We start from the raw sequence: 25,922 nt of genomic DNA on the forward strand, positions 1-25,922 counted from the left end.
AGCCCCTAATTTTGCTCACGGTTCTCGTGTACTTTCTCTTTTAATTATTGATCCTTCGAGGACTAAGCATCATTCTCGCTTGGGGGTGCTTTAAACCCTCAGAGCAAAAAATTAGGCATCTTGTAGCCTATATATAGTTTTTATTTTCATATTAATAATTGTACTTAGTGACAAAGTCTTGTTTCCTTTTCAATGATGAAAATTGTCTAGAAATCTCACATTAGTATCCTAATTAGGATTTGTTTTAAGAAACTTTAGATAATAATGATGCAATAGTTTATACATCTTTTCATGAATATTCATGTACCGAAAGTATCATTGATTGTACATAGCAAGAAGTTTCGAACCAACGGTTAGTTACTTAAACTATAAATCCCGTGAGAATCTAACCAAAAGCCTTGATATGAGTGATTTGTGTGTGATGACACGTAGAGTAGTTTTTCCGACAGAGGAAATTACGATCTACTTACTTGATCACCACCAACCCTAGGCTTAGAATTTAGGCCTTCTTTGATCGACATAGCTAAAAATTCTTACACTACAAAATTTTACCGCTAGTCACTCCACCGCTTCATCAAACCACCACCAAAATTCCTTACCCATTTATTAAACCAAATAAAAGAACCTACCTAAGTGATGAGTATGAGAAATAGGATGAAATATGGAAAGAATAAAGAGAAAGACTTGTCCCAAATAAAAGTCAGTTACTTGCTTCAGGAAAGGAAAATAGAATCATGTTTTTAAGCCATATATATATATATATATATATATATATATATATATATATATATATATATATATATATATATATATATATAAAATCCTTAGTATCCGTGAGGCTTAAGAACAAGGTTGGAAAAACTCGCTTAGAAGAAGGAAAGGAAACAAGGATTTCTAGTGTAAATATATGAAGAACCTATTCTCTCATACTCATAAATTTTGATTATCCATTTCCATTTTCTTGTACACTATCACCTAAGCCCCACAATACCTAATAAAGACCTCTAGCTCAATTAGGAGTAGGGGGTGTGATAATAAGTAGTAGACATGATTGATCGACATCTCCTCTCTCCGACCGCCATTGATGATAAGGAAATGTGTGCCCACCGCATTAATCGGAGTTAACAAAACCTCGAAAGTGGTAAAATTTTTTGAGTGGAATTGTGTTTCGACACATACCGCGGAGAACCCATTTAGGTATCGCCTCCAAGGGATCCGTAAACAACCCCGCTAGTATATTTCAATGAAAAGTTCACTGCATGAATAATCATATGTAGATGTTTTAATTATTGAATACATATTAACTTGAGTTTCAAAGAAATCAATTCTCGCTCCCTCGCTAAGGAGATGTATGGATATCCGAGATTAATTTAGGAAATGAAGTTTACACACCGAGTAGTTGTAGTATAAATGAAGTTTGTGAGTATCTTTTTTCGAAAACTCTCACGAGGTTATAACTCGGCCCACTAGGGAATTCCTAGTGGTTTAAGGCCTTGTTGCATATGGTCAATGCAACCGCACTCTGTGAAACGAGAATTAGTTTAGGACTACACATTTTTGGCCACTTATCTATTTTAGTGTCTCTTCTTTGCTTGAGGACAAGCAAAGTGCTGTTTGGGGGTAATGTGATAAGCACCCAAAAGTGTATTATGAAACCCCATTGAGACATATAAATTTGGTTAATTATGTGTTTAATAATCATGAAATAAATATGTTTTCATACTTTTGCAGGTATTTGCAGTAAACATGGAAATATTGGTTAAACCTGAAATAAAGCATGAGGAACCAGATATATCTAATTCTCCCAAATCCACACGTAAGCATCAAACTTCCAAAGCTCCTACCTCTCGAACCAGACTCGAATGCGACATGAGAGATGCTCGCACAATCGTATGATGAACTCTACGCGATAGGCGGAAATTGTAACACCGCCCCAAAATACCGGACCGCCATCGATCGCACATGGACCCACTATGGGGGCACAAGATTGATGAGTCATCAATCATGGAGCATGTCAAGACAAAGATAACAAATTATTGGTGCAAAGTTGACACCTTGCATGTAATAAATTAGATTAGGTGTTAATAGTGAAAAAAAAGGCAAGGTGTCACTTTGTTTTAATGTGGTGGATAAAAATTCATTAATGTGGTTTGATAATTCACGTGGGAGGAAATGAGATTTCTCTCAAATGGAGAAGAAATTAGACAAGGGTGGGGGACACTCCATTTACTCCCTTGACTTATTTTCCTCACATGACATTATTTTAGTTCCTTAGTGAAAGAAATGAAAAGTTAGTTTTAGTTTTTATTAAAAAGCTTGTAATAGTTTTAATGGAGGAACACTTGTTTCTTCTAGAAAATAAATAGAAGTGAGTTTGATTGTTCATCTTTCTCCTCTCTCTCTCTCCCTCTCCCTCTTTTGTATTTTTCTTAGTTTATAAATCCTTGTCCCAAGGATCATGAGCTAACTTCCCTTTTGGGGAGTTAATCCAACTCATGTGAGGGTAAACCAATTGTTGTTGGTTTGGTAGGTTTAGGAAGAACAACTAACTCTACATCCTATCCCAAAATGGTAGTTGGTGTAGAGTTTAGTTAGGAATCAAGCAATGAGCTTAGAGATAAGTCATTGTTTGGTTTCACTTGCTAGCATGTATGAACTCTTTAGTGAGCCATGCATGCTAGGGATCAAATCTATTTTTCCGTTAGGGACTTGTCTATGAGTCTAGGAAGAATCAAAACCTTTTTCAAATCAACACTAATGATAGTTTCACATGAGGAGGATTAACTCTCCACCTTCTCTTTCAAATCTCTATTTCGGTATTAAGTGAATGTTTTCAACGTTAATGTTTTCTTAATGTTTATGTAGGAAGGAAAAATCTAGCATTTATATTATGACCTTACTCCTTAGTTTCCCTTAATTGTAAATTCCAATTTGTAGTTGTTTTAAGCTTTAGTTTAGTTCGAATCTTTATTCCAACTCTACGAAACGAAGATCGTGAGTAAGGAACCTTGAGTGCTTTTGCATCAATTCTTAGAGATCAAAACTCTAAGTAGTAGTAAAGAGCATATATCAATATGGGAAAAGAAATTTGTATCAGTGGTGGTTCTAAGAGTGTCAAGAGTAAGAGATTTAGAAGCAAATTTACAGAAGCTCAGCAAAAGCAGATGACAGAGTTTGCTAACAGATTAGGTTGGAAAACAAAGAAAAGTGATGCTGTTGCAATGGCAGTTTTGTTTGAAGAATGCAGTTGAGATAAATGTTTTTAAAGTGTGAATATATAATAACAAAAGCAAAAGGTGAAGCATAACCAACGACTAACCCTACACCTCTTATTGCAGTTGCAGATCGATATTAAACCTACTATGTTGATCTCTTCTACTCAAAAAAAAAAAAAAAAAAAAAAAAACTGTTTGATTTTTCCAATTTGTTTTATATTTTTTTTGTAAACTTTTTCATATTAAATATTGCAACTCCAACTGAAAGTTATTTAATATCTAATTTCACACCAGAGAAAAATCCCCACCATAACCGTTGACTCCACAAGTTTCTATTTTCTTAAGTTTACCAATTAAGAAAACATTTACGATTAAGTTATTGGATAATCATATATGATTGGATTTTAACAGCCGTATTAATTTTAATTACCTTGATGTAAGCACTTAATACTTAATTGTTTTCTTAGTATTGTCAAACTTATCATGATTTAATTCCTTTTTTCTATGTTTTATTGTTATAATTTTTTAAATCCATTTTCTTGCTTATTCAATCACAGTTAACAACTTCACTTTTATTTTGGGGGGTTTTTTTTTTTGTTTTTTTAACAATTTTTAAATTTAATTCCTACGTTGCCGATGACAAATGCTTAGTGAGATTTCCTTTCTGTCGTTACTACTGTGATGGTCGTTGATGTCTTCCACAGCATAGATTATCATTACCTTAATGTATAGTTTGAAGAGTAAGTTCTATCTACTATTCGAATTTATGCCATTGACAGCCAATCACTCAAATCGATAGTGGTCAAACTGTTCTGGCCATTTGTAGATTTGTTTTGTAATTTAAGAAAAATAGTTGAGCTCATTGTCTGAGGTTTTTAAAGTTTTCTATAAATTTTTTTTTTCTATGCAGAAATGTATATGTTATTCCCTCGATCTGGTACATACAAAAATTGTACATTAGAATGAAATAATAAAGAATTTGCAAATTGCTTGATTGAGATAACTTACAGCTATTGAATAAATTAGCGTCATTACACGATATCAATGGTTTAAAACTAGATTATGGAAGTAACCTCCTTTATCTACTTGACAAACCAAATTTTCCTTTAGACCCACCTATGCTTCTAAATATCAATTAAAAAAAATTACAGAGCCCCCACCATTTTAATTATGTTTTCATATTTTAATATTTCTTTGCCACTATAAAAAACGCACCCTTTTATTTTTCTACATACAATAATTATATTCCTCATCCAGTCTCATTAGTCTTCATAGCAAACCTTAGTTCTCAATGGCTCCAAACAGGCAGATAAGCCCTATCCCGGTCCAAATAGATTACTTCGCTGAAGATGTCCTGCAGAACACAGTTGATCCCATGGATGGGATCCATATTCTTCTCGAGTGTATCAAAGCAATGTATGCACGGCAATGATTTATGCATGAACAGTTAATAGATTTACAACAACGTATCATAGTGTTTGATGAAGAACAAGAACACTTTTTGGAGAACTACTCGCAATTCTTAGAGAACCACTCACAAATTTTGGAGAGCCAAAGACAAATTTTCGAGCACCAAGGAGCCCTTCAGCAACAAATTCTCCAACATATAGAACAACTTCACACTATTGTTACAACTTTTCTTCCACATCCTCCCCGTTATAATCGTCCGCATGGCCCTTCATAATCTAATCATACCTCAGAGTAAAAGTTCCCAGTTGTTTTCTCTAAGATTCTTATTGTATGTGTAATATTGAAGTTATGCCACATTTTCATAGTGTTCATTTATGTTTTTGAATATTGTCTGTAATATATATAAATATGTCAGAACCAAATAAAAACTTTTATTTAACACTTACATAGTCCTTCAAAAAATACATATAGCAATCGACATTACATCTTACATGAAAAAACCTCACATAGGATAATCAATATGACAACAACACTCATTACCACAAACATCACAACTGACAACATGGGTGATACTCTTTTCATTTGGCAACATTGGTTGGTTACAAGCAGTAAATTGCATCTCTTTACTAAAACATCCAATCCAATCACATTTAAGCCACATTTCAACAACTTTTCCTAACCGATCCCAACATTTAACCAAATACATAACACCTCTGCAGTTTTCCTCCCTACATCTTCGATTAAGGTAAGGGCAAATTTGAGCTGTGTGGCCTTCTTGCTCACACAGTTGGCAAATCTAGATAAAAAATAACAAAAAAAACAAAGATCAGAATTTAATCCATATCATGATGTCGTCTTTAATGATTGACTCCATTCAGTTGTTAGGTCAATTAAGATTTGTGCCTAATTTAATAACAAAAGAGTTATAAAAATGAAGTTTTAAATGAAGTTGTCTAAAATACCTTCGATGCTACAAATATTTGAATAGAAGCTCAACCCATTTCTGTTAAACTTATCAACCTAAGAGAAAGCGTCTGCCACACAAAAAAAAATATATAAAGAAATAACTGCTAAGAAAAGTTGTGGTTACCCTTTTATAATGCATTTAAAAGAAATGAAAAGTTCTTTATTTCTGCTCCTTGGATGAATATGTAGCTATTTGACACGTCTGATGAAATATAGTTGAATCTAAACCGTCCAATTATATTATTATACTATGTGGACATATAACATACATTAGGTCGATCACCCTTAACATCCAACATCCCATCAGCTTTACGTAAGTAGATTTAATCTAAAGCGTTTCCTTCAAAATTTTTAGATTAAGTTTTCGCACGATATATTAAACAGTCCGCACGCACTTAGACAAAAAAGAGCGGGTCCCTTTGTCTCCAACTGACGGACTAACTTTTACATATTAACCTTATCTCTTTCTTTTCTGATTTCTTAAGAAAGCGACTCAACAACAATATTCATTTCTCTCGCATCTCCTAGATTCCAACCACCAACCCCCCTAAGGTAATTTTTCTCTTAAAACTTTTACTCTTATTTTAATCATTTTTTTCCTTAAATGTATTATCCTTCTATTCTGTTGTCTTCTTCACAGATTTTTCATTTCAGGTCATCATGACCTTTGATTTTTTTTTTGACTTAATAGTGACCTGATTTAAAGGATAAAGCTACAAAAAAAAAAAAAAAAAAAAAAAAAAAAAAAAAAAAAACAGACATTGTAATTTAGAAAATAATAATTTTCATAATAACCATAATAATACTAATTATTATAACAACAACAAATCGGGGCTAATTTATTTGTTCCAAAATTTTAATGTAATATCTTTTATGACATTCTGAAATCATCGTAATTAATATATTGAAACACGATGTAACCAATATAGATATCTGTGGTATATCTTTGCCATGTTGAGCCATTTTAACAACACAACATATATTATTTTTTAATATATATTTAAATAAATTTGATTTTCTATACATTCTTTCCAATACTATTTCGTTTTTTTTAAAAGATAACTATATATAGTTGAAATATGTACAACTTCTTTTAATATATATCATGACAAAGTTATACATATTTGTACTGGTCAAGAAAAAAAAATAGTCAATCTTTGATTAAAAAAACAATTTTAAAGTTTTTTTTAAAAAAAAACCAAAACCTTCAATATATCAACCAAGTTATTATCACTCGCAGGACTCAAATTTACGTGCCAATGGAAAATATGTTGAATTTGTTCCAACCACTTAATGTAATTCATTTTCTTACAATTCAAACTGCTTATTATATAATGTTATTTGCTGATTCTTTTATTTGTTATACTTCATAATTGTTCGTATTGTCATCAGACTAACATATGATTAATTTATTTAACTGTTGGTAAATTTTTTATCTTCAACAACAGTTACAACCATGAGCAACACATTTGATATTGATGAAAGCGAGCTTGGAGATGCAGTCAAAGTTTTAATGTTAACAGTAATTATTTGTGTTTTACTACTACTATGGAAAGCGACTTTAGGGGTCTTGCCTTAAACAAATATATGTTAATTGTTTAACGTATAAATGTTTTAAATTCAATAAAAACATTTAACCATGTTATTATATTTTGTAGTCAATATGTTTTGTTATTGAAATAACTACTTCTTTCATAAGACCCCTTTTTACAATTTCCATATTAAATGCATTAGTGGGACACATGTATGTAATAATTACTGCTATCAGGGAATCCAATGCATTTGTTATCACATTTCCTTTAGAAAGTCTTTTTTAACATCCACGTGCAGGGCATGTGCACTAATGCTAGTAATTGCATAAAGCGTTAGTACGTATACAGAAAGTTCTTCACTAATAAGCGATTTGTGCTGTGATAGGAAAAATATATCAACTAATCTCAATCAACTATAAATAATATCATGGATCTTTAGAAAAATAAAGAGATGACCTTAATATGCAATGTAAACCAATTCTTAAACTTAAGTCAAAGATTTTGAATCGTATGAACTCACCAACATCATAAAAATCATAAATCAATAATTAAACGTAAACAAACATACCTTAATCCATATTTTTAATGAATGAAACGTGTATAACGGTGAAGGATAACTTGTTTCTCACCCTAAGACTTTTCTATAACTCTAATGTGTTTTCTTGACATGACATAATACACAACTATGAGACATGTATATATATAGAGAAAAGGAGGAGAGGATAGTTTCCTTAATTGGACAATGATTCTAATTTCCTATAAAAATTAGACTATAATTGGAAACAATTCGACTTCTAATTGCCAAAATATTCATATGGATTTGGATACTTCATCATATAAGCCCATGTTTTGTAAACCATCAATTATACATGACATGTGTCCATCATGTAGGACATCTTTAGGGATTCAATAAAATCCAACAGTCTCCCACTTGGCCCACATGACAAGTGTTATCGAAATTATATACTTTATAATAGTTTTGTAAAATGACTCATCACGGGTTTAACTTAAAATAACTGACATGCGTACGCAGTTTTTAGAAACTAGTAGAAAAAAGGCTTTTTGTGACTATTTTAAAATGGTATTTGTGACTGTTCTGTTCGAAACGGTCACAAATGGCAGAAAAGGGTTTTTGTGACTGTTTTAAAAAGTTTTTAGTGACGTGCGTTTTCGAAACGGTCACAAATGGTTTTTTTTTTCTAAAGAAGGTGTATATGTGTGGAGAACTATTTGTGACTATTTCACTAAAATAGTTACGTATTATCCGACTTGTAAGTGACCGTTTGACCATTATATGACCTAGGTAGGTTTTAGTCCATGCCCACAGCTCCACTAAAAACAAAAAGCACGATACACCCACATTCACTCAACTCCCGCTTCGTTCAAACTCTTCAAATTCTCTGAGTATACAGACACAAAAAAAAAAACACTTTCGCGAGCTTTCTTCAATTCAAACTCTCATATGTACAGAACCAATAAAACAAAAAACACTTCGCGACTCTATCTTCACTCTCTCAACCTAAATCAATTCCTCACGACTCTCTCAACCTAAATCAATACCTCACGACTCTCTCTTCACTCATTATCGATCTAAAATTTATTACCTCTCAAAATTCAAGTGCGGTAATTGAAGACGGACAAAGGTTAGTTCTTTATCTCTTTTGATTTTGAACTTGTTGCATAAAAAGTTTTGGGTTTTGAGTTCTATACCAATATTTTTTTTTTGAACAGGGAATTTCAATTGATTGTGATTAGGATTTCTACGTGTATCAAACAACAATATCCAGGTATGGGTTTTCATTTGATTTGATTTTTTTTTTTACAATTTGTGATTTATTCCTGATTTGAGGTGGTCGTTAGTGTTTTTTTTTGTTTATGAAAAGAAGGTTTACTTTAGGGGCTATATAGGGTTTCACAAATGGTTATCTAACATGATTTTTTGTTTTTTCATTTTAAACTAGACTATCTTTTTTAGTTAACTCTATTTTCGTATTTGCTTGTTTGTCGATGATAAGGACTTATCGTATTTTGTTTTAGTAGCTTGAGATGGACAAGTCATGGATGTCGAGAGATATATTTTCTATTGAATATGTAGAAGGCGTTAAACAGTTTCTTACATTTGCTTTTGATAATGCAAAACGTAAGAATTGTATACCCTGTCCATGCATTGAATGTGGGAATATGTACGAATTTGATATTGTGGAGGTGGGACGTCATCTGAGAACGAAAAGGATTGAACAGACGTATTACACATGGGTGTGGCATGGGGAAGATGCTCCAAAGGAGTCATCATCGAGTAGGGAGTCAGAGGAAGGTTTTGATGAGGGTGGACTAGATGAGGCCGCAAACATCGCAAAAATGTTTGAGGCCACTCAGGAGACTTTCATGGGGAACCCTGAAAAACTTTGTGAACTGATTGAAGAAGCTGATTTACCTTTGTATGACGGGTGTTAAAAATACACCAAGTTATCATCTCTGGTTAAGCTTGTCAATGTGAAGGCAATGAGTGGGTGGTCTGATAAAAGCTTCTCTATGGTGTTGGCTCTATTTAAGGATATGCTCCCAGATTGCAATGAGCTGCCTTTGACCATGAGAGAGGCGAAGGAAACTTTGTCTGTTTTTGGAATAAAGCATGAGAAGATTCACGCATGTCCCAATGATTGTATTCTCTATAGAGGTTTAATAAACAAGGATAAAACTACTTGTTCTATATGTGGAGCATCAAGGTATAAGGTGAAAAAGAATAATCCTGACCAAAATTATAGTGTTCCAGCAAAAGTACTATGGTATTTCCCAATAATCCCTAGACTTAAAAAAATGTTTCAATCTGTTGAAACGGCGAATAATTTGGTATGGCATGCGAATGAAAGAGAGGTAGTTGATGGTCAAATGAGTCACCCAGCTGATTCCCAAGCATGGAGACACGTCGATCAATCTTGGCCAGAGTTTGTAGCTGATTCGAGAAGTCTTCGGTTTGCACTTTCAACCGATGGCTTCAATCCACACAATTCTCTTAGCAGCAGGCATAGTTGTTGGCCTGTTATATTGACGACTTACAACCTACCACCATGGCTGTGCATGAAGAGAAAGTTCTTAATGTTAACATTGTTGATATCAGGTCCGCACCAACCTGGTAACAACATTGATGTTTATCTTGCACCTTTGATTGAAGATCTTCAGTTGTTATGGCAGCCCGGTGTTGAGGCATATGATGCCTATAAGCAAGAATCCTTTATACTTAGGGCTGTGCTATTGTGGACAATCAGTGATTTTCCCACCTTTGGAAACTTAGTTGGTTGTACTGTCAAGGGGTATCTTGCTTGTCCAGTATGCGGCGAAAATACAGATTCTATTAGATTGAAACACGGCAAGAAGAATGTATACCAAGCGCACAGGAGATGGTTTCCAGAAAACCATCGGTACCGGAAGGAGAAAATATCATTTAATGGTAAGCAAGAGCTGCGATCAAGTCCAGAATCATTGAACAGGGTGCAAATCTTCTCAAAAGTTGAGCATTTCAAAAATTTATGGGGAAAGCCACCAGAAAGTGCTAGAAAGTTAAAAAAATCAAAGAAGGAGAAGGCACGAATTAGGTCCAAAGATTCAAAGAAAAGAAAAAGGGGAAAGGAGCAAATAAGTTCTAAGGATACAGAAACACCAAAACGGAGGAAAAATGACGGTGTACACAAAAATCATGAGGAAGGTCGCTGGAAAAAGAGATCTATATTTTTTGAGTTGCCTTACTGGAGACATTTGCTTTTGAAACATAACTTGGATGTCATGCATATTGAGAAAAATGTGTGTGATAGCATCATTGGGACTTTGCTTAACATTCCATTGAAAACAAAGGATTCACTTCAAAGCCGACTTGACCTTGTAGAGATGCACTTAAGGGAAGAACTAGCACCGTGAGAAGAGAGGGACAAGATTCTACCTACCGCCAAAGATGTTATACATTATCTAGAGAAGAGAAAGAGGAAGTTTGTAACACACTGTTTGAACTGAAGGTCCCAGATGGATATTGTTCTAATTTCAAATCTTGTGTTTCAATGAAAGATTTGAAATTATATGGTCTTAAATCTCATGATTGCCACCGACTAATGCAACAACTTCTTCCTGTGGCGATACGATCGGTGTTGCCAAAGCATGTGAGGTATACCATTATTCGGTTATGCTTTTTCTTTAATGCTCTTTGCACAAAAATAGTGGATGTGTTGAAATTGGATAATATTCAGAAAGATTTGGTGGAAACTTTGTGTTTGTTAGAAAAGTTTTTCCCACCATCATTTTTCGACATCATGGTGCATTTGACAGTTCATCTTGTAAGGGAGGTCAAGCTATGTGGTCCAGTTTTCTTCCGATGGATGTATCCCTTTGAGAGGTAAGTGAATGATTTTTTTAATTTATTTATTAAATGTCTCACAATGCACGTATCAAAGTTTTAAAGCTTTAAAAAACTTTCTAGGTACATGATGGTGTTAAAGGGATATGTTAGGAATCGAAACCGTCCAGAAGGATGTATGGCGGAGAATTATATTGCAGAAGAAGCTGTTGAGTTTTGTGCTGAATTCTTGAGTGAAGTAGATGCAATTGGAGTTCCTTCCACAAGAAACATGACAGACAATGATTTGGAAGATGGAGATACAATTTGCGCAAGACCGATTGGGGGTTCGCATGTTGTTGAAGTTGATGAGAAGTCCTGGCAACAAGCACATCTTTATGTGTTGGAAAACATGAAAGAAGTTCAGCCTTATATCAAGTAAGTAGATAAACGCACAATAGTTCAATTTAACTAGATATTTATCTCCAACGTTTCCATAAGGGAGCTGGTAGTTAATACTTGTATTCTTTTAATTCTTAACATAAAAAGGAGCATATGGACTACCTAAGGCTTCAAAATCATTGCAAGGGTGTAAAATGGATAAAAGCTGAGCATAATCGCACCTTTATTAATTGGCTTAGCCAAAAGGTATGTTTTGTTAACACTCCATCGTTACTTAAAAAAAATTAAAACACTGTTCTTAACATTGTTTGAGAACTAGGTTGAGGAAGAGCAAGACATACCAAATAACAAAGTCTCCGACACGTTGCAGTTTTTGGCCATGGGACCTAGTCTAGATGTGCTAAAATATTCCGGATATGAAGTTAAGGGTTTTCGCTATCACACAAAGGACCGAGAAGCTAAACTAGTCAACCAAAATAGTGGAGTCAGTGTAGTGGCCTCAACAATGCAGATTTCTAGTGCCAAGGACAAGAATCCTGTAGTTTCGGATATGTGCTTTTATGGTGTGCTTACTGAAGTATGGGTGTTGGATTACTTGACCTTCGAGATTCCTATTTTCAAGTGTGATTGGGTTGACAGCAAGAGAGGCATTAAGGTTGATGAATTGGGTTTCACATCTGTGCAACTTGGTAAAGTTGGCCACAAGTCCAACCCTTTTATTTTAGCGTCCCAAGCCAAGCAAGTTTTTTATGTGACTGACTAACTAAATTTGGGATGGTCAGTTGTCCTTGCAACTCCTGAAAGAGACTATCACAATAAGAACGATGATGCTGGGTTCGATGATGATTCCATTACGCATAAAGCATACCAACTATTGACTCCTTTGATTTAGCTAATGAATTGCCATTGCCTTATGCTCGTGAAAATTGTGAAGGGATTTGGGTCGAGCCCGAATGAGTTTTTCTTTAAGTTAAATAAGACTTCTTACTAGTCATTATGGGACTTTTCTTTTCTTTTTCTTATTTTTTTTTGTTGTTTTTATCGTTTTAAGAATGCTTCAAGTTTTTGTGTTAAACTTACAACTAAACCGAGATGACTAGTCTGTTGTTTACATTTGCATGTTTACATTTCTAAACAATTAAAGACCTTCTACTTGGTGGAAGCTTTATATATGGAAGCTTTATATATATATATATATATATATATAAACTATATATATATATATATATATATTTGACAAAACTTGCAAAAACAAAAATGGTCTTTACAGGTATACTCATGGATCCAGAAGAGCATTCGGAATCACAAGAGTATTCAGACTCGGAAGATGGCTCAGAAGAACATTCAAACTTCAAAGATGGTTCACAAGGGCATTCAGACTCGGAAGATGGCTTTGAAGACCATTCAGACTCAGAGAAGCGGTCGGGCTCAAAAGATATGGAAGTTGACGAGGCAGTAGCAAATGGTTCAAGCAAAAAAAGGAAAGTCAGAAGAGAGGCAAAATGTGTAAAATTAAAAAAATTGAAAAAGGGTGAATATCAAGGAGTTGTTTATAATGAATCTGGGCAACCAATTGGTCAAGGCGGAACTGACATCGGTAGTTATGGAGGCTACTTGGTGAGGGCAAGAGTAAGGATTACAATAACTAATTAGAAAGATGTATCACCAACATTGAAGAAAAATTTGTGGATCTCTTTGAAGGTACATTAATCTAATGCTTTATAAGCTAATTTCATTTTGTTTACATGATTAACTAATATGCTACTTACAAATAGGAAAAATTTAAGTTGGACACAAACGAAAGATCTATTCATACAAGTGCGATGGGCAGGTTGTGGGAAGCATTCAAGTCTCGTCTTACTAGACGCTACATCTTACCTTTTAAGAATAAACCGAAGCGACTCAAGAAAATACCAAAGTTGTATAGAAAAGTAATCACTCAAGAAGATTGGGATACTTTTGTAAAAAGTAGACTTACACCTGAATTTCTGGTACGTATTTCTCTTAATTTTATTTTTCTTTTGTTTGTACATGGATGCAAGCTATTGTTTTCCTGTCTTAGTTTCTTGAAAGTCCTAAAGAGGCTAGTATCCATGTACTGGTGGATTCCAAGCAAAGAGGTTGTGCCTGGGGAGGTTGGACTTGTGGTAGAAGGCCAAGTTTAGTTTGAGTGGATTTTGTTGATTTGTGGTTTCCTTTTTTTTTGAGATTCCAGTAGGGTTGATCATACAAGAGAGCTTGTGAGAATTTATCTTGTAAGATTCTAGGTGGATTCCCTTGCATCATCTATTCTTGGTTGCATGTCATCCTTAGCTATTGTAGTCTCCCCTTCCGAGTTATCAGTTGGCATAACTAAGTGTTTAAACATGTTATCTTCATACTACAACAGTAAAAGTCTCGCTTTATCTCTCTATGCTTCTACTTTAGATTTGTCGTTTGGTTTCGGTTCGTCTTCATTGCTGCTGCTGCCCTTTGTATTCCTTTGTCGAGTTTCTCTCATCACGCCTTTGTATTCACCAAGTTTGCCATTGTTTAATCATGCTTACCGAAGTTCAAGGGTCGCTTGATTGAAATTGTGTGCGAGAATGTGACAAAATGATATTCGTCTAAATTTCTAATAACTAAATCTATGTCTAGATGATTAGAATTCTGTGGGAGTTTGTATTCACACTATACTAGGAAGTATACCCGTAGGCCGGAAAGCATCATTGATGTTTTGGTAGATTGAGATTGTTGTCCCTTATGGCTATTGTGTTTGATTTGTTTAGAACTTTCGTGTGTTTGTTCTAAAAGTCGTTGTCTCTTCCTCAGTGTTGCCAACATGACTCAACTCTTTTTTTACGCAGCTAGCTTCAATGGTCGAATGATTTTCAAAAAGTTAAAATAGGGAGTATTAAAACTTGTGTAAGTGGAGGATCTGAAATGAAATACCCAACGATATTTGCCACCTTTTTTTTGTTTTTGCATGGAGACCAATAACATCGCCAATCGATATTTTCTCGTTTTGTTTGCAGCTGGAATTGTTTTAGTTGAATACTTGAATAGGGGTTACTACTAGTGCATGAAAATATGAGGCCAAAATGAAATGGTCGACTAGCAGTGGGTTTCATAAGTGCATGAAATTTGATACAGGTCAAGGTTAATTATGATCATCTCTAGAGATAGACTCTTAGACACTAACAATTTAACCTGGTTAGAACTTCATGAACCAAGCTAAAAGAAACATTAGACACAATCAACCAAGAGCTAGCCTGCAAATGTAACTCATAGGTTATATATGCTTTATATGCATAGCAAGAAGAAAAGTTCTATCAATGGCACCTTAAAAAGAAAATTGGATTGGACAAAAAGGATTAGAAGCATTCTGTTTCTAGATTTGGTTTTTCACTCTCAGCCTCTCCTCCCGACACTATGATTGTAGTTTCAGCTTTGTTTTATTTTTTAAGCCAAACTCTATTCCTAGTCATTGCTGGACTTGGTTTTTTTGGGCAGTTTAGGTCCGTATGCCCAAAAACCTTGCATGCACTGCAACATGGTGGTTTTCAATTGTACTTGAATGATACCTTGTATATTATTCTTTGATATGGCAAAGCTTGAGTCCTTGGTCTTTACTTGTCTGCTTCTCGACCGCCCATTTCGAGTTCTCATCCGAAGTTGAATACGAGTATAGAAGCCGGTGTACTTTGTCACCGAACTCGCCGACGCAGAGACGAGGTACTCCTAGATCGAAAAGAGATCCCTCGCATTAGTGTTCTCAGCTAAGAAGCTTAGGCCTTACTTCTAGGCACACACACGATCGAGTAATTACAAAGTCTTCGGGCTTAACATGGCTCGAGCTCGGCATCTCGAAGTCTAACCTGTCTTTAGTGACTCCCACCATTGTTAACAAAATTGGGGCAGATAAGGACAAACGAATGGCTACCCACCTTGACCGGATCAAGGGCCTCTCTACCCACTTCCAATAGTTCAGGGATATTCCAGCTTCCCCGACTTGACAATAGGCACGCCGATGCCTTTGCCTTCACGTGGTCTCCATGTTGGGAACTAATGAAGCTCGTAGTATCCCCAATATAAGGAGCTACCCAAAGATCGGGCCTCCAGAGATGACTATGGCCCCCAAACAGCCTAAGCAAAGCAGCCGAAGTTGGATGGACCCCCTGAAGCAGTACCTTATTGACGGTACTCTTCCATCAGATGAGAAGCAAGCATGGAAGCTAAAGTACAAAGCAGCTAGGTACTTTGCTCTAGTTGGCTATGTGTTCGCTATTAATATGCGCGGGATCCGTTCTCTTTCCCTCTATCTTCATATTTGTCATTATCTAGTCCTGCTCCCCTGTTCGATCGGGGAAAGAGTACCAGTACAGGGGAATAATTGAGTATCACATCGTCCCACCGCACTGCCAAACTGCAACAATCTAGCTACTAGAAGCAGCCTAGCTACTAGAGGAAGGGAACTCAAAACTAGCTACTAGGGGACGAGAGAGAACAAGAAAGCTATCGTCCGCATTCACGTTAGGCTGTTATGCTTGTTCTCTTTATTTGCATCTGTACCGCATTCATGTATTTCACTACGTTATTACCTTGAGGTTTTTTGGGATGTCTGCTAGATATTGAGGTTTTCTGAGTGTATAACCCACTGCCATTTTACAATCCCATATCAGTAATTGTTCCTATAGACGTACGAGTTATCTTATTGAGTTAATCACTTTAAGGGTATATAGGAATGTTTTTCTCATTCAAAACTACTTCCAGCTAAAGTATTATCTCAAGAAATGGTTTAAACAGCTCTAGTACATAACACATATTTATTTTTATTTTTATTTTTTAATTTGTAAGAATCTTAGCGAAGTGCAATCTACGCGGCGAAAGCAAAAGAAGTTTAACCACCGAACAGGCAGGATGAGTATTGCTAATCACGTGGAGAAAAAGGTAAGTAAATGTATATAGCATTCCTCTAATTTGTTATTTGATTTGTAATATAGCATTCCTTTAATTTTTTATTATTTATGTAATATAGCATTCCTCTAATTTGTTATTATTTGATATGCTATATACTTTAAAACAGAGACAAGAGGAGGGCGCATCATTTATTGGAAAGGACAGGTCTTATGGGTGGCAACTTTCCCTCCAAGACAAAGATGGTAACTATGCAAATGATGCTACCAAGGAAGTTGCAGAGAGAATAGTACGTTTCAGTCTAGTATACTTCCTATTATAGTGTGAATGTTATATTAATAGTAATAATAAGGTTACAATATAGAGGCAATAAAGGTGCCACATTGACCAAGGTGATGATTTGCTTCTCTTGTTTTACTTTCTATATTGGATCATGTTGCTTAGCTTATCATACAAAGGAAACAATAAACAAGGTGTAGATTATGGTTGTGACCAACCCTCTTATTAATTCAAATCTTGCACTGTTTTTTGCTTCTGTGGTTTTGGGTGACTGATAAGTCTACATCCACAATCTCATTATCTTGTAGGATGATTATCAAACGCAGGTCAATGAAGGAACTTTAGAGGTTGAGGGTACTAAAGACGTACCCACTCTGGCATTGGGTACTCCGGAACACGGTGGTCGTGTTAGAGGCGTAGGAGATGGAGTCACCCCCACACAATACTTTCGCCTAATAAAGCGTGGATCTAAGAAACATGTGCGTGCATTGGAGTCGAAAGCTCACGAGGAAGAGGAAAAAAGAAAAAAGGAAGAACAAAAAAGAAAAAAGGCAGAAGAAAAGGGAAAGGAAGAACGGAAAAAAAGAAAAGAATTGAAGAATAAATACAAGGAGTTAGAAGCAAAATTTAATGATCGCCTCACTTCTCCCTGCCGGAAAAAATTGCTTCAATAGCCAAAAAAGTGACAATAGAGACCATATCCCCCCTTTAGGTGGTGCACATAGCAAGCGTAAAGTAAGCTTTTAAATATTGTTTACACTACTTTAGAATTGGGTGTTTTTTGTTTCCTATTTCGTTTTTATTTTGTAAATATTCTCTAACATATATAGCCGAAGAACAAGGAAGAGAAGAGTCGTCTGTTGGAAACAAACTCAGAACCTGATTTTATGAAGGTACATGCTAAGGAACAAGTCATTCCCCACTTCCAAATCCTATGCTTCCTCTTGGAAAGGTATCGTTGTCACAATCCTTGCAGTATCACATTTTACTTAATATAATAGATAGGTTCTGAATGTGATTAGCACACAGTCTTCTAATCCACTTCGTTATTTCCATATTGTTAATTACTAAAAACTATGTATACAATTAGGACCTGAGTTGCAGTTTGGTTGTGGGTTCCAAGTCCAATATTGTTGCTAAGGGTAAGGTTTACATGGAGCTTGGACCAGAGACTAAGTTGCACAATGTTCCCTTAGGGCCAAACAATGCACGCATATCAGTTGATAAGATTTTGGAAGGTAAAGATCATGTTGCTCTTCCTATACCAGTTCGCGATGAACTGGTAATTTTGAAAGATGCTCTTGGATCACAAGTTGCTTGGCCAAAGCACTTAGTAGTGGATTCAATTGAGGTAATTTCATTAAGTTTTAGTTTATTTTGAAGTACTTTAAAATATTTTTTTTGAGTTCTAAATATTCTCACCTAAAAATATATAGTTGAAGACCAAAAAGACTAATTCTCCGATACCAGCAAAAAATTCTAAAAAGGAAAATGCTGAAGTAACAAGTCATGCACCAGTACGAAATCATACATTGGATCTTGGAAAGGTGAATACTAATGCCCGAATCCCTGTTTTATGTTGTATTTGCAATTAACCCATTGACTTTACAATTCATTTTAGGAACTGAGTTGCAGTTTGGCTGTGGGTTCCAAGTCCAATATTGTTGCTAAGGGTAAGGTTTACGTGGAGCTTGGACCAGAGACTAAGTTGCACAATGTTCCCTTAGGGCCAAACAACACACGCGTATCAGTTGATAAAATTTTGGGAGGTAAAGATCATGTTGCTCTTCCTATACCATTTCGCGATGAGCTGGTAATTTTGAAAGATGCTCTTGGATCACAAGTTGCTTGGCCAAAGCACTTAGTATTGAAGGGCATTGAGGTAATTTCATTAAGTTTTAATTTATTTTGAAGTACTTTCAAATATTTTGTGTGTGTGTGTCTAGTTGTTTTTTTTTAGTTCTAAATATTCTCACCTAAAATTTGTTGAAGACCAAAAAGGCTAATTCTCCGATACCAGCAAAAAATTCTAAAAAGGAAAATGCTGAAGTAACAAGTCGTGCACCAGTACGAAATCATACATTGGATCTTGGAAAGGTGAATACTAATGCTCGAATCCCTGTTTTATGTTGTATTTGCAATTAACCCATTATGACTTTACAATTCATCTTAGGGCCGGAGTTGCAGGTTTGGTTTGGGATTTCAAATCCAATGTTGTTGCTAAGGGTATAGTCTACGAGGAGCTTGGACCGGAAACTAAGTTGCACAATGTTCCCTTAGGGCAATACAACTCACATGTAGCAGTTGGGAAGATTTTGGAAGGTAAAGAACAAGCTCTTCTTCCTGTACCAGTTGGTGATAAGTTGAAATTTGTTGAAGACGCTATTGGATCACACGTTGCTTGGCCCAGGGAATTAGTGGTGAAAGCCAACCAGGTAAAAATATCGATGATTGTAAATTTATAAGAATCCCCCTTTAGGATCGGACCGCTCCCTTTCTCTGTCTAGCTCCCTCTATTTATACATTTCTTCCTTCTAATCCACCTCATGATCCTTACACAACTCAACATTCCACCTCCAATTTGTGTAGATGTGCATCTGGCACTTCCGCTCCACGTACACATAGGCCATAACACAACCTACTACAGGCCATAACATAGCCCACTGCAGGACACTTCAAGCCACTGCCGGCCACCTACAGACCATTTCCAGTCCACGTACACATAGGCCATGTTGTGGCCACCCTTGCTAGACATGACATTATAATTTTTTATGCTTATCTTTTATTCTTCGGTTTCTGAATCAGGAAAAAATAGGGCAACCGGTAAAAGTAAAGGTGATAAAACTAAGTTAGCTGGCCACAACAAAGGAAGCGATCTATGCCATGATTGGTACAATTATTCAAAGTGGTCGACTTAAGTTTCCATATGGACAAGAATTATTCGGAGATAACATAGAGTTTTCATACATAGAGACAAATGATGTGAAGGATGTTTGTAATCTTGAATCTGTCGAGTCTTCTTGTATGGTTGCATATATGAGGTGATAAAACTTACATTGTTACTAACTATTTTATTGAATGTTTACTGCACTTATAAAATGAGTTATGTTTTCACATTTCAGATGCTTGTATGAGAAATTTATTTGTTCTAGAGATGGATATTTGTTTGTCAACCCGGCTGTCTTTAGTGTTGCGGATTCAAAAGAAAAAACTAAACTTGTTCTTGATAGATTGAGGGAAGCAAACATGAATGAAATTGTTTTCATTCCTTACAACCCATGGTATGGACATATATTATATTGGTTTTGTTGAACTCATATTTCGTTACAAGTACATATTAAATGCTAGTTAATAACTTGTTTGGTTTTAGCTTCCATTGGATTGTGATTGTCATCGACTTGTCTAGTATGGATGTTTATTGGTTGGATTCGTTACATGGTAAATGCACCGGTGACATGGAAATCATTATCAACACGTATGTAACTATTTCCATACGCATTTATTGGTATACTTTTTTTTTATTATATATATATACTTTTTTTATTTCTTATATTGACATTAATTTCTTAATTTTTTAACTTGAAGTGCGTTGATAGCTTTAAAAGGGATCCAAGTTAATAGAAGTTCTCAAAAACCATGTTGGCACCACATCAAGGTAAACGATTACAATTACTATTTTTTTTTGATAAGCAAGCGAGGTTGTTTGAGAGGTCCCCTACCCCTTTTCATTAATAATTGTAAAAATTGTATTACATCCTGACATACACTTTCCCCATAGCATCATCATAGACTATTTTCTTTATATCCTCAGAAAATGAGCTAGGGATAACTTCTATGTATCTTACATCGGGTACATTACTTGCTAAAGCATCAGCTAATTTATTACATTCTCTATAAACATGTCTTATAGAAAACATTTCCATTTGACCCATAAGTTCCAATGCATCTGTAAGCTTCCTTGCTTGCCACGAGGTGTTGCTCCTGTTTTTAGTGAAGGAGATAACATTTGTAGAGTCTGTCCTTGCCTCCAACAGCTGTCCCACCAAAAAGATGTTTGGAGTCAATGCCCAACTTATTCTTCCCTTAAGGAAAACACATGCTTAGTTGAGCCAGAGTTGTAGTCTCGAAAGAGAACTCCCTCACTCACTGGCTTCCTTACAACTGGAAGAACTGGACACGAAAGTGCCTATGTAGTACGCAGAAAAAATTGTACCCTGACATCACAGTTAACCAACATGACAGCAGTAGGAACCACATTCAGGCAAGGAAACCCGACAACCAACTAGCCCGAGACTGAAGAGATTACACTAGAAGACCAAGGGCCTTACAGAATAAGGACTCATAGCTTCCCCTTTACCACATATGCTCTCCATACCCAAGCCGGAGAGCACGCCATATCTTCTAAGCTAAGACGACTGCCCTCAGGTACTTGACTGAACAAGGTCAACTCCGCAACTCATAGTAGATTGAATGAGTGGTTCGTTGTATCACTGATACTGCCTTAACAACTACTTGTGTGGAGCTTCTCGGCTCATCACCTCTGCGTTCTCGAACTATAGCAGCCTTTTCCACAGTAGTGAGATATCCCCCAGTAGTTTCATACCTCGGCACGAGATATTCATCCAATCAGACCTACCAGGGAAAGGGACCCTCACAACCCGGCTGTGTGTTTTAACACCAAATACATCTGCAATTCAGCAGGGGTTCTTCCTTACCAAAAGTAAGGATGCCAAGAGTTCCTGCCTAAGCGTCAAACCAATATCCGATCAACGCACTTTGACGCCTGTGGAATACACCTCTCAAAACGAGAAGAAACTAATCCATCCGATCTACATTACATAGACCACCCGTCAAAATCGCTGCGTAGGACCCTTTCAAACTTGCTATCCCTGTAGATTGAGCTAGTAAATTACATGCAGGTTATTGATAACATCCTAGCCAAGAACCCTTCGTAGAACTCTTGAATGACTCGGAGACCAGAAAGAGTAAACATGATCCATCCTTAGGTTAGGTACTTCTCTGGTTGGTTTATTCCTTGTAGAACAGGAAATGTGAGGATCGCTTACCTGACGCTTTCTTCTGGTATAGAGAAAGACAAGGGACACACGAAACAAGATAACTATTCCCTACCAAAAGTCTTCCCCGTCTCCTGAATCAAGAGAGGATCACATAACATTATTGGTCATCACCTTTGGGAACTTTTTTCGTTCCTGCAGGTATGCTTTCCTTGAAGGCGCGAAACCAAGCATAGCTTCCATCAAAGAGCTTTCAAAAGCGAACTGCAGATATACTTGTGAATAGTCTTTTCTGCCGGTGAGTTTCATCCGTGAAGATGAGTAGTCCGGACAGTCTCTAAAATCACAGGTTGCCCACTCACAAAGGAAAAAAAGTAAACACACCAAAGTGACAAGTCGACCGTACCTATCCACTTCAAGGATGCTCGTAAGCAAGGACTAACTTTAGCAATCCGACTTCCTTACCACCATCATCACAAAGATCCTCAAAGAGATAACTATAAGCTTCTCTAACGTCTCCCACAATCAGAGCTTTATCCAGAGCCTGTACAGCTTTAGCTAGCCACACCACTACCTTGAGCTCCATGGCTTACAACCTTGACAAGATTGTCCACACGCTTTACAAGAGATCTAAACAGGTTCATCGAAGGATAAGAACTTGCAAAGAACTGGTCGATACATGCCCTGCAATTCTTATTGTGAAACCCTTGCCTCCGATTGTGTTTTTTCTATTTAGAACTAATTTGTTATGAAAATACAATTTTGCCACTAATAAGTAATTTGCACCCTTAATTCAATTTGATATTTTTGCACCCTTAATTCAATTTGATATTTTTGCAGGGCCCTCTGCAACCAGATGGTAAACAATGTGGTATTCATGTAATGCGCTTTATGCGAGACATAATGAGCGATCCTTCTCCTTTGCCATTGAAAGTAAATAAAAATCCTCACATCTTAACTTAATTTATGCTTTTGATATCTTTAGCAACTGTGTTTTTAACTTTTTTTTATTCTCTATTTTGCAAAATATTAAACTTGTTTCTTATATTCCAGATAAAAAATCTTAGCAATAAAAAGGCCTTCACCGACAAGGAAATAAATAAAGTTCGAATGGATTTTGTTATGTTCATCCAAGAATGTATTATGAACTATCCTCAAGATGAAGATGGACTATAAGGCTGAAGACATATATGTGGGTGATAGAATTTGACGAGATTAGGTTATTTTTTCATTTGGATTTGGATGAGGCTGATTATATTTATATGAATTAGATTGGAAATGTATTATTTATTTCATTACGTTTTACGATTAAGTACAAATATATATTGGTTATCCAATGAGATTGGAATGTTTTAATGAAATTAGCAATATATATGTGTTATTTGAAATTTAATGGATCATATTCAGATATGTAGTTTATTCAGGTGTGTAGTTTATTACAGGTCCCCAATTTTGGGGGTTTTTTTATATATATTCACGTTTTTATTTTTATTTTTAATAAAATATATATATATATATATATATATATATATATATATATATATACATATCACTGTTTTACCCAAACCGTCATGACTAATTGTACTTTTTATGACCGTTAAAAAGGATGAATGCATAACCGTTTATTTAAAACTGTCACAAATGATATGATTTGTTGTGACGGTTTTTGAGCAGTTGTTACCGTTTTTTAATGGTTTTATGACCGTTAAAATGGATGAATGCATAACCGTTTATTTAAAACCGTCATAAATGATATGATTTGTTGTGACGGTTTTTGAGCAGTTGTTACCGTTTTTATGGTAGAGAGATGCTAATCTGGAACAAATATTTGTGACGGTTTTGGGAAAAAAATAAATGACTCTCACTCCGTCACGGTTTTGGAAAAAAAAAACCGTCACAAAAGACTTTTTGTGGCTGTTTTTAACAGTGATATAAAGCCTTTTTTATTGTAGTTAATGTATCCAATCCAAATTTCTCATTAATTTGGACATCATAATGTCATTATCAAACAATCTATTAATGTGAGTCACAGCGGTCGTGTGTCATTTATGCATGTGTGCAACACCATTCCTTCCATGTACTACATCAATAGTAACTTGTTTAACATAACACATAAGTAAGAAGTATAGGTCAATGTATAATTGCCTAAAATGTCCAACAGTGATAACTCGTTTCATTCATAATATGTACAAACTCTCACTAATGAAACAGAGTTGGCAAAAACACAAAATTGAGCTTTTAAGGTGTCTAATAGAAGAAGCATAAATTATCAATGTATACGTGTAACCATAACACCATTGGTTGTATCAAATACTTGTATTGTCGACATAATCCATAATTGTCTTTGATTGTAACCAAATGGTTAAAGACATGCTAGTTCATAAGTTGGCGTTATTATATAATCCATAGACAGTTATTGTTTTTGCATTCCATAAGTTATCTCCAAGTTCACCAGTTTAGCACCTCAATAATGGTGTGTCATTCTTGGAGAAATAGGTGCAACTTAAGTTCTTAACAATTTGGAAATAAAGTTATTAAAAACTCCAAATTCTATGATAATATGCACACTATACATCGTAAATTGTCGCCTCAAAGCAAACCACGAACTCAGCATTATTAGTGGAAGTAGCAAGGTAATTTGCTTCACATTATTCCATAAACTTGCCCATCTATTATAATGAAACAAAATGGGTAGACAAAGGGTGGTCGGGATCGTGTAGGGATCTGAGTTAGATGAGAATAGGTGTATGGTATAAATCATTTTGAAACATCTCTGAGTAGTCTTTTAAAGTACATTAATATGTAAAAATGCAAAATAAAGTAAGCTTACTTGATACGTATCAATACATTGTGTTCATAACGTTCAGGGGATCTCTTCAAATGTTGGTTGAATGCCTCATTTTCTATTATAAAAAAACAAAATGGGTAGATAAAGGGTGGTCGGGATCGCGTAGGGATCTGAGTTAGATGGAATAGTTGTATGGTCTAAATCATTTTGAAACATCTCTAAGTAGTCTTTTAATGTACATTAATATGTAAAAATGCCAAATAAAGTAAGCTTACTTGATACGTATCAATACATTGTGTTCATAACGTTCAGGAGATCTCTTCAGATGTTGGTTGAATGCCTCATTTAATTTCCCAGGATTGCCAAATTAATTGGGTTTCCATCCCTCCTATTTCAATTAGAACGCCTTCCGTTCCTCAAGTTTCAATTAGATCGAACACTAATTATTCTTAATTAATTATTTTAATTATATTTGAAAATAGAAAGAAAACTCTAATACTGTAACTCCTCTCTGGCCCAGAAATTTCATTTGACAAAGACTTTCCAAAAAAAGGAGTTGTTGTTTACACTTTACAACTTCTTCTTCTCCCAACGCCCTATTTCTCTTCCCCCTTTCTTCATCTCCATCAATACAACCATTAGTGTTTTCCTTAAGTTGCTCCACTACCATTTATTGCAATTACTCCATTGAGTTAAAGGAGATGCCTGACCAAATAACGCATCTGACCGGTAGCTACTTAATTGCTTCTCTCAAATGTATAAAACCCCAACAAAGCTCCCTCTCCAATAACTCTCTCACCAAATTTCTGCTGTCAATGTTCCTCTACCGAATGTAAAAGGTCATATATTCATCTTTTACACAATGCTACTTTATTCATTGTAATAATTTTTATTTAATTTTTTGGAATCAAACAGGAAACCGGCAGATACACGCAAAGGAACATACTGATTTGCAATTACTTTGTAGGTGTACTGAGTTTAATTGTTTCTCTGTTCATTCCCTACAGGGGCAACTCTGCCAGCAATAATAAATTTTTGGGTATGTATTGTCGTTTCTCCCCCCAACCCACTCTGTGTGCAAAAGGTTCTTATTGATTT

At 35.4% G+C, this 25,922-nt stretch overlaps 1 protein-coding gene across 1 annotated transcript; it reads left to right on the plus strand.

Annotated features, from left to right (window-relative positions):
• Nucleotides 1-16,674: 16,674 nt before the first annotated feature.
• LOC147486502 (uncharacterized) lies at nt 16,675-17,695 on the plus strand. Its single transcript, XM_086573756.1, has 3 exons — nt 16,675-16,775; nt 16,912-17,031; nt 17,330-17,695. The coding sequence occupies exons 1-3, from the start codon at nt 16,746-16,748 to the stop codon at nt 17,693-17,695; spliced, it is 516 nt and encodes a 171-aa protein (XP_086429882.1). The 5' UTR covers nt 16,675-16,745.
• Nucleotides 17,696-25,922: the final 8,227 nt, after the last annotated feature.

Source organism: Coptis chinensis, chromosome 7 (genome assembly GCF_015680905.1).
Source record: "Coptis chinensis isolate HL-2020 chromosome 7, ASM1568090v1, whole genome shotgun sequence".
Classification (NCBI taxonomy): Eukaryota; Viridiplantae; Streptophyta; class Magnoliopsida; order Ranunculales; family Ranunculaceae; genus Coptis; species Coptis chinensis.